At 50.7% G+C, this 9,662-nt stretch overlaps 2 protein-coding genes across 2 annotated transcripts; both read left to right on the plus strand.

Annotated features, from left to right (window-relative positions):
• Positions 1-364: 364 nt before the first annotated feature.
• On the plus strand, positions 365-2,033 carry LOC147999989 (spermatogenesis-associated protein 31E1-like). The gene is made up of 3 exons (XM_087591644.1): positions 365-698; positions 1,273-1,324; positions 1,846-2,033. Exons 1-3 carry the CDS (start codon positions 519-521, stop codon positions 1,911-1,913), a joined length of 300 nt encoding a protein of 99 aa, XP_087447770.1. The 5' UTR covers positions 365-518; the 3' UTR covers positions 1,914-2,033.
• On the plus strand, positions 2,030-6,209 carry Spata31l2 (spermatogenesis-associated protein 31 like 2). Its single transcript, XM_087591643.1, has one exon. The coding sequence runs from the start codon at positions 2,111-2,113 to the stop codon at positions 6,134-6,136; it is 4,026 nt and encodes a 1,341-aa protein (XP_087447769.1). The 5' UTR covers positions 2,030-2,110; the 3' UTR covers positions 6,137-6,209.
• Positions 6,210-9,662: the final 3,453 nt, after the last annotated feature.

Genomic DNA, 9,662 nt, shown 5'->3' on the forward strand with positions numbered 1-9,662 from the left:
GTGTTTTTGTGGTTTCAAAAGCCCACAGAATGTGGACAAGCCCTTCCCTTGGAATGAGGGGGTGGGGACAGAAGGTGAGCAGGCCTCTCTCGGTGGATAGAGAGAAACAGAAAGTGGGCAAGACTGTCTTTGACAGGGTATGCAGGTGGAAACAGAGCTATGAAAAGCTGTGGAGGACAGAAGACTTGTGGAGGCTGATAGATGGAGGACAAGGAAGAGAGATGGAGAATAGGGAGATTGGTGGTCCCCTCTTCCCATTACCCCTCCCCCAATCTCAGGGGCCCTTTGTGACAGGTAAGCAGGAGCTCTGTGATGTAGGCCTGGGAGCAGCTGCTAACACCCAGAGCGAACCATCAGAGTTCAGTTGCCTGAGGGCAACAGTGTGATTCAGTCAGAGAACCTTCTCTCCCTGATGCAGCCTGAAGGAATGACAAATTAAAACATTCGCTCAGGCATCCAGTACAAGGCCACGCACTACCTTCACGGAGTGCCAGGCACTTGTAGGGCACGACGGTGCCATGGAAGTACCTTCACTTCCGTTTCCTCCAACCGAATGGATCAGCCTCAGCTTCACGACGTGGGCAATGGACATGATCCTGGCCTTCGCCTGTGGACTGGGCCTCTTCCACCTGTGGATACATTTCTTCCCACTCACCTCACCCTCACCTGCAGAGGGCGCCTCCACCACCACCAAAAGGGTAAGACTGCCTTCCATCCACACAACACAGCCTTCTCTATTAGGGAAACACTTTCCAAATCCAATAGGGAGGTGGCGGACAGGGCATCTCAGCAGACGGGAACCACATCCGCATGAGAACTCACGGGTAGGACGGGGAGAGAGGGCTGCGTGATATCTGCTCTCAGACCTCCTAGAGCAGAAAGAAGCACTATGTCTCAGTGGTCACGGAACTGTGGACCTGGGATGGATAGGCTCCACTAAAAAACGTTCTGAACACTGGTTCCTCTGTCCCCCTCCTCACATTAATGCTCACACAACATTGTCTTGGTCAGCTGAGCTCATGTGAAGAGGGTGATGCACTCCTGGACATAGGATCAGGACTTGAGTCACATCTGGCCTCAGGAAATGACAAGGCAGTTCGGAGCTGAGCTTCAGCTTACTGAGGTGAAAGAACACTGACCAATGACATCCGTGGTGGGTCTCACGGAGACCGTCCACACTTGAGATTTTCAAGGGAAAAGAATACAGACTTACCTCTCATCACAGGGGTGTGAATGGGGCCGCAGGTGGTGTCTGTTATCTCTGTCTATTAGGTGGTGAAGAGGGACCACAACAAGGCCAGGAAGAAAATCAGGACCTTGAAAGGTAGGCTCCTTCCTTCCCCTGGACAGGTGACTTCATCTACCCTGTCCCCAAGGGATGACACCAAATGAGTTGCAGACCATGCGGCTGTGGCTGCATGGAAGGAATCAGAAGTGAAGACATTGCCGAGGTGCTGTGCTCAGAATAAAGCCAGGGATGACCATGGTTGGCTGCGGTCAGGAGGGTGGTGTGGGTCGGACCAGAAACATGCTGCATGCGTCTGCAGGCAAATGGGTTACTTCACTTCTCTAAGACACTTTCCTCTTCCACTACACTGGACCTCCCTCCTCTCCACAGGGACATCATGAAGTCCATGGAGCTCGGTGGAAATGGAAGCCTCCGGTCTATGGTCAGGTCCTATCCCACATGTGCCCAGCACTTATTGCTTTGGGGCCTGTGGCCTTGTTCAGGGAAGCTTGAGCTCCTGTTTAGTTGATCATTTCCACAGAAGGGACATTGCATTCAGGCTCCCATAGGCTCTCAGTTCCCTCCTTTACCCACAATCACCCCATCTGTATTTCTAGCTTACAGAGGCTACAGCAGGAAGAGAGGGAAGGATGACAGGGGCCTGCTTTTGCTCCTGCAGAGGTGAGAAGTCTCCAGTGCTTCCTGGCTCCTCACGCCCATGCCTGTGAGGAGATCACTCGGGACAAAGGGCAAGGGCTGACCATGGGACCAGGGGCCCTCTGGGAAGGTGGGGTGCGTGCACAGCGCTACTGTTTAATTCCAGTGTGGAGCTGTGGCTGCAGGTGGCCTTTCCTGCTCAGCTTGTCCACCTCCTGGTGCTGAATGCTCCAAGCTGCAACCTTATGTCCTGTCTCCTGCAGCCTGCTTACTGACATCATCAGCTTTTGCCAGCTCTTAAGAAGAGATGCCTCGGCTCAAGGATCCAGACCAGAAGCTGCCGAAGACCACCAGCCACCTAGGCATTCCACAGAGCAGTCTATGGCCAACTTGCCTCTAGTGGCCTCCTTCCCTCTGGTCAAGGAACACTTGCTGCACAAAGATTCAACTTTGTCACCTACCCTGCTAAATTCCCTTACTTGTAAGGAATCACAAACACTTACATGTGATTCTACCCCACCAGTGACGACAATGCCAAAAATGCATCCTTTACCACGACCATGTGGACCAACCTCCCCATCCTGTCCTCAAGATCCAGTGTTCTGCTCTCCATCCGAGACAGACCAAAGCATGACTCCTCCTCCTTCTCCTCCTCTTCCTCCTCCTCCTTTTCCTCTGCTCTCTCTTCCTCCTCCTCCTCCTCTTTCCCTTCCTCCCTCTCTTCCTCCTCCTCCTCTTTCCCTTCCTCCCTCTCTTCCTCCTCCTCTTTCCCTTCCTCCCTCTCTTCCTCTTTCTCCTCCTCCTCTTCCTCCTTCTCTTCCTCTTCCTCCTCCTCCAACTCCTCCTCCTCTCTCTCTTCCTCTTCCTCTTCCTCTTCCTTCTTCTCCTCCTCCTCCTCCTCCTCCTCATCCTCCTCGATGTGAGTGGAAAACACAACTAGTGACCTCACGAAGCACATCTCCTCCAGCTTTGCCTTGTCCCATGGCAAGCCCCCCAGGCCTTGAGCACTCAAACATGTCTCCTTCAAGCTCTTCCTGGTACAAGGCGGCTGCCAGGACCTGGTGTCATTCTAAGTGGTCACAGGATGAGACCCTGCAAGAGGATCTCCATTTCAGCTTCCAAGAGGCCTCATTGTGGACAGACCCTGGATACAGGCAGCTAGAGGCTGGAGAACCCCCGTTCATCAAGCCTGATGTGCAGAAGATCCTGGAGCTGCAGATTAGCAAGAGGGTAGAACTGAAGCTCTGGAAAGAGCAAGGAAGGGAGAGCATTGACCACGCCTTGAGCTGTGTGGGTGATATGCTGCAGTCCTGGAGCAGCGAGCAGGCCATCACCTGCAAGTCAGAGCAGCTCTCAGGTCTCCATCAGCTCTTTTCCCCCAGGGTCTTATGGAACAAGTCTCAGAAGGACTGCAGGCAGCTTTACTGGGGCCTCCCCTTTCTTCACAGTGAGTCCCTTATGGCTACTGTCAGCATGGTGGGCTCACCACTCGACTCCCCTGCCATCTTTTTCAATGAACTCTCTCCTTACAACTTAAGACAAGCTGAGAGGAATGCAGCTCCACTGCTCTTCTCTCCAAAGCCCTTGCTTCAACACTTGGTCCCTTCCAATCCTTTGACTACAAACGTGCCGTGCCCCCGTTCTCCACCAGGGTCTGGAGTCAAAACCCTGGCCCCTGAGCCAACCTCCCTCCCAAGCCTACAACCCGATCCACCTCCAACTAGGGATTCCAGGGCTTCCTGCCCGATAGATTCAAAATCCCAACTTATTTTCCCAGTTGCTGTTCAACACCTAGATCAGCACCTTTTGAAGAAGAACCAAGAAAGTAGGAGCGATTTACCTAGTGTAGTGAAAATGTCACAGGAAGTCTCTCATCAACTCATTTCCACCAGTTTAGCTTCCCAGGGACAAGACTCTGTTCTCCACCTCCTGAAGGATTTCACTGACCCCCAGCTCAAAGAGCACCTAGAGCAACACTTAAAAACCAGGTTCTGGAAACATGAGGACCAAAAGATCCAGCTATCTACTTATCTCATGAAGTCTGAGGACAAACTCCCAGGGATGGGTCATGCAGAAGATAATCGAGGGACTTCATGTTCCTCAGCACTGGCAGGAAAAAGCAGCCCGCATGCACAGAGGGTCTCAGCAAAAGGTCCAGAGATACTCCAGACAGGGAAGGACCCATGCTGCGATCTGACAAACGGTCCAGGAAGACCTCTGAGAGATACTGATGGGATCACAGAGGGATCACTGGGCACAGTTCTAGACTCGATCGCTGTGACAGAGGTGGAGAACTCTGTGAGACAGCCAAGAAGCAACTCAGCAGGTCCCCAGCCAGGAGGACCAGGAGAGCAGCAGCTACAAGACACACTGAGGAACCACTTCAGTGAGCACAGCCATGACAATGACAGTAAGGTGCCTGTGGGCACTTGCCCTGGAATTCCGGGGGACCACATGGTGGTCCGTCGTGAAAACTCAGAGACCCATTTGGACAACTCAGAAATTGAAAAACCAGAAACAAATATCAAAACGGAGAAGCAGAAGTCGTTGAATGATGGGTCCACCTTCAAAGATACTTCTCCTCGGCTTCCCTTGCTAGATCCTGACGTCCAGCAGGTGCTGGAAACTCATCTTTCAAGACACCTGGTGAGGCACAGATGGATCTTGCCCCTCAGAGGCCTCAGGGCCCTACAACTCTTCAAGGTGAACAAGGCTGTAGCTTTGTCACTTCCACAACCCCCAAGTCCCTCTCAGACATCTTTGAAATCTAGGGATGACTCTGTTACAAAAATTGCTGCTGTCCTGGGAGACCCTTTTCAGAAAGGTTCAGAAGGAGATCTGAAAAGAAAAACAGTTTTCCAGAGTCAAACCCCTCCCTCTGCCCTCAACCTTGAATTTCCAAGTGGAACTCGTCCTACTGACAAATTATGCCCCTCTGAGGCCCCTTCAAATGTCCAGAAGAGCAGAGTGGCTTCCTTGTACAGGACACGCAGCCTTGTAGTCAGAGACCGGCACAGCGACACAGTTCTAGGACCTCGGAATGACAACCCAGTGCCAGGTCCAAACCTACTCAAGAGTGACCATGCCTCACAGGAGAGTGAGGGTGCAGATTTAGACCTCTCCCATGGGCTGTCAGTTCAGGGGACCATTGTAGACGCCTGCCCAACAACTAGCAGAGATAAAAGGGAGCTGGAGGAGGAGGGGTCCTGTGACTGGGCTCTCAATGCAGAAGCCAGGGAAGTGTCACCCACTCAGAGTAAAGAACATCTGAAAGGTATAGAATCCCTGAAAGTCAATGAAAAACAGTCCCCTTCCAGAGCCATTTCCAAGGAGCCAGAAGATTCTGTTACTGCTGTCTTCCTGCAGGACTGTACCACTGGCATGATCTTTCAAGACTGTGGCCCAGAGGTCCTGCTGGAGGCAGATCTCCTAGCCTCTCAGGCCTCACAGTCAGGCTTCAGGACTAGGTCCACTACCAGCAAAACATCCTCCAGGGACATGTACCCTTACTTTTCAAGAGGAGGGAATGTGCCCAAGAATATTAAATCTGAAGAACCATGGACTAGCCATATCTATGATGTAACTAAATACAAAGAGGGCTTTAGGGGCCCCAGGCAAGATAGACACCTTTCAAAGACGAGACCTGCCCAAGCCTGCTGGTCAGATACTCGTGAAAACAATTCCTCCCCTCTACCAGAAAAAACATTTGGGGACAGGATAAAAAGTTTTATGACACACATTATGTCAAGTAAAAGTAAAGTGCAGGAGAACTTCCTGCACAAACACAAGGCCTCATCAGTCACTTCCCTAAGTCAAGGCTCAGTCATGAGCAGGGTGTTTCTGCCCCCACAGGTAGCTGAGGCTCAGGACTTCACGATCTCGGTCAGGCCTATTCTACAGGAGAAAGTGGGGGTTGGCCATGCCAGGACAGCCTCAAAGAAAAGTTTGCACAAAGACCCACCCCAGGCTCCTATGGGCAGGCATGTCTGCCTCCACAGGACTGCCACTGCAGAAAGACACGAAACACAAGGAAACACTCCCAAGGTACACAGCCAACCTTCCACAGACAAATGGATGGACTACACCTGCCAGGCCCAGCTGCTCAGAGAGTCTGTGATCAGAACTCAAGCCTGTCAGCACAGGTTACAGCCACCATGTTTCCCAGGCACCCCGGTCTACTCTCCCTGGCACTGCCTGTGCAGAAGTGAGCTGTCTAGAAAAGCAAAAGCTTTTCTACACCTATCGGGATAGGAAATTTCCCCACGAAAAACTAGTTTTTTCAAAAACAAAAACAAAAAAATAAAACAAAACCATGGTGTCCGAGTGCTAATTGACTGCTTCCCAAGGTAGGCATTAGTTCCTCTTGTGCATCATTACTCTGGAGGTTGTGTCTGCAGGGCTTGACCACAGGGAACATCTCCATCTTCTTCTGGAGAAGACAGCTCTCCACAGGGTCGGTTCAGTGACATTTGAATGACTTCATGCATTAATTGAGCCTACGGAGGGAGGTAGAAAATAAAATGTTCGGGGCCCAGGCAGGGGGTCATGCAGCAGGAGGATGACCTGAAAGGTTCCGTGCATGTAGGTTCAGCCCCTGTGCTTCCAGTACAGACTATGGACTCTCAGGGACCCGTCCGCTGGCGCTCCACCGCAAGCTGGAGGAGCCCTTTATCTTTCCAGTGTCTGGATGCCAACCCAGAAAGCAGTCCCAGAAGATTGTCTAACAGCACATCTGATCATCCGCATGTTCTGGCTTCCTGAATTCTAGACACTGAGATGGGGGAAAAGCCAAGCTAGATATTCTCTGTGTCACTCACAGCCCGGAGGACTCCGGACACACACACACACACACACACACACACACACACACACACACACACACTTTGCCAGCATTAGTCCCAAGGAAAGGACACCTGAGAAGGGTGCTGGGGATGCACTGTGACCTCACAGCTCGCCATGCTAGGCCCCCAGCCTTTGTCTTTCCAGGAGACCAGAAGAAGGGGCCTTCTCACACAACTTGCCCACACAGCAGAAGGGACTTTGCCAAAGCACAGGTGCTCTCTGGACCTCTGCGCAGGCAAAGAAGTGTCTCTGTTAGGACCCCCTCAGCTACTTGCCCAGGTTTCCTTACCTCAGTCTTTGTAAACACATGGGGGTAACTGAATAGGAGAATAGCCAATCTCCAGTGAGCCCTGCTCTGGTCCCTGAAGAGAGCAACCAGGGCACAGCTCCCACGGAAGCGTTTATTTCCTGATAGAAAACCCTGTTCCCAGTGGTGCCACACAATGTACAGGACTCAGCCGCGGGCCCAGTGCCAACACATGTTCCCGAGGTCCTTGGGTGAGACCAAGCAGCTCCTATGTGTGGATATGGGACCAACAGTCCACTTCTGAGCCAGCAGTGTATCACTGGCAGCAGCCTCAGCATGTCTCAGAGGCCACAGTGAGGCCAGGGCCCTGAGGAAGGCACTATATGGTACCTCAGGAGCTCAGGAGTCACATTTGGGTACAGGAAATTCTCAGAGTGGGTCCCAGGGTTCTTGAGTGGAGGAGGAACTTATCCAAGCAGGCCCAGTTGCAATGCTGGCATATGTGCCTCTGATACTTCCTCCCTTAGCCAACCTAGAATCTGCCAGCTCAGGTAGAGGCTGATGATGCTGGATCAGATGATGGAGCGATCCACTGAGGAAACAGTGTCATATCCAGCTGCCCGAGATCCAATGAAACGCTGGGACGTGATTATAAGGGTTTGCCCAGTTCCTCTAATAAACCAGTGTACTTTTGCCACTTGCCCAAGTCCCAGAATCTGTGCTCTTGACTATGAGCCTTTGTATGCCTGCCTGCAAGGTTCTTGATTGGGGTTACAAGCAATACATGAGGGTACAAGTGCTAGAGACAGTGGTGTTAAGAGACCACACAACCAGCAGAACACATTCTGCCCAGCTTATCCCCGTCAACCATAATGGACCATAATGTGGACCTGGAGAACCTCACAGAGACCTCCACAGTAATGTTCACTGATAACACTCCCAAAGAGATCACTACATGGGCTCTGACACAATCTACACTGGGAAATATCCCAGAATCCACAACTCTGTTTTCCAAGGTAGGCATTACTTCTTCGTACACATTTTCTCTCAGGTTATAACTACACTGTTACACAAGAGGAAACGTGTGCATCTGCTTCTGGAAGACACACAGGTCCAGAGGGAGGGGACAGTGCCATTTGAAGTCACTTCATCTCCACTTGCATCACTCTTGTGTTAATAATCCTGTAATTATGGAAATAATCAGGAAGTCTTAAGGATTTAGAGGGGCTGAGAAGCCTACCCTACAAGGCCCCGAGTCAGGGCCACTTCACCACGCCTTTTCCTTTGCTCTAATCTGACCTTTGTGTAGGCCGCGTGGATGGGGCTAGAGAGGCACCAGGAGCCCAGTGCCTTTGCAAGTCACAAATTAGGCACCAGGAGGATGGTGGTTTGTCAGGAGCCATCAAGGAGAAGTTAACAGCTAGCAGGTGATCTTCCTGAGATGGTTCTGTCGTGGACTATGAAGTTAATGATGGACTTGCTTCTCTAGGCAAGGCCAAGAAGATTACATTTTAGGAAAGATTCCTGCTATGCTTTTCCTGCTATGGTTAAATAGATAGATATAACATCCACTCAGTATTAGCCACGCTTTTGAGCAGATTTCTGCAGAAATAGAGATGTACTGCCTTGTAGTGATGCTGTGTAGACAGACACGCTGTATAGACAGACACGCTGATAGATGATGTCTTAATTCTTGATGAGTAAGAATTCCTAAAATTCTTAATTAGCAATTATTAAGCGCTTTTGCAATACGACTGCTATTTAGTCTTCTCGGACAATTGAATCTGCAATGTGAGCTCCGCCAGTCAGTGTTCAAGTATCCTGAGGTAATTGCTGCTGAGGTAAGGAGCAGGCACCTACAGCTCAGAGCCCGTTCCGAGAGGCTGTGAAACAATGAGCCAAAGGTCACAAAAGGGAACAAACAATTTACTATAGGTGCAAGGACAGAAGGTAAAATGCTGACTGGGTTGATCTACATGAAACATCACTAATGACTTAGTTACAGAATGATGGACTTTAACTGTTGTGGTTTGCCTTGGAGTTCTCTCTGAATTTGTAAAATAAAGGCAAGAGCTGGAGATTTGGGGAGAGGGTGGAGTCGGGAGCGAGAGGGGAGGAGTCAGGAGAGGGGAGGAGTCAGGAGGGGTGGAGTCAGGAGGGGAGGAGTCAGGAGGGGAGGAGTCAGGGGAGGAGAAAGGAAAGAGCAAGGAGAGAGTTGTCATGGGAGAAGGAGAAGCTGGAGACCTGGCAAATAAAAGGTGCAAGGGATGAGGGATTTGGGAGCTAGGAATAGGACAGTGTAGGGTGGATCTGCCCAATCTAGATGCTAGATTGTTTTCATATTAATTGAGTTGCGTTTTCTTTGTACTGGCCGATTCGGGTTGGAGAGGAAACTGCAACAAACTGCAACAAAATGGCGCCCAACTTATCCATTAGAACTCAACTAACCTGAGATAAAAATGCCTGAATTACCCTAGATGCCTAGAACAAATGAAACTCAAGACGGATGATCAAAATATGTATGCTTCACTCCTTCTTTAAAAGGGGAACAAGAATACCCTTGGCAGGGAATAGAGAGGCAAAGATTAAAACAGACACAGAAGGAACACCCATTCAGAGCCTGCCCCACAGGTGGCCCATACATATACAGCCATCCAATTAGACAAGATGGATGAAGCAAAGAAGTGC

The sequence above is a fragment of the Rattus norvegicus genome, chromosome 17 (assembly GCF_021556685.1).
Source record: "Rattus norvegicus strain SHRSP/BbbUtx chromosome 17, alternate assembly SHRSP_T2T, whole genome shotgun sequence".
NCBI classification, from domain to species: Eukaryota; Metazoa; Chordata; class Mammalia; order Rodentia; family Muridae; genus Rattus; species Rattus norvegicus.

Excerpts from the sequence above, each read along its gene's own strand:
- LOC147999989 (XM_087591644.1), top strand. The coding sequence starts at position 519 with ATGGAAGTACCTTCACTTCCGTTTCCTCCAACCGAATGGATCAGCCTC. Across the intron at positions 699-1,272 it reads CCTCCACCACCACCAAAAGG|GTGGTGAAGAGGGACCACAA; the intron begins GTAAGACTGCCT and ends TCTGTCTATTAG. Across the intron at positions 1,325-1,845 it reads GAAAATCAGGACCTTGAAAG|CTTACAGAGGCTACAGCAGG; the intron begins GTAGGCTCCTTC and ends CTGTATTTCTAG.
- Spata31l2 (XM_087591643.1), top strand. The coding sequence starts at position 2,111 with ATGCTCCAAGCTGCAACCTTATGTCCTGTCTCCTGCAGCCTGCTTACT.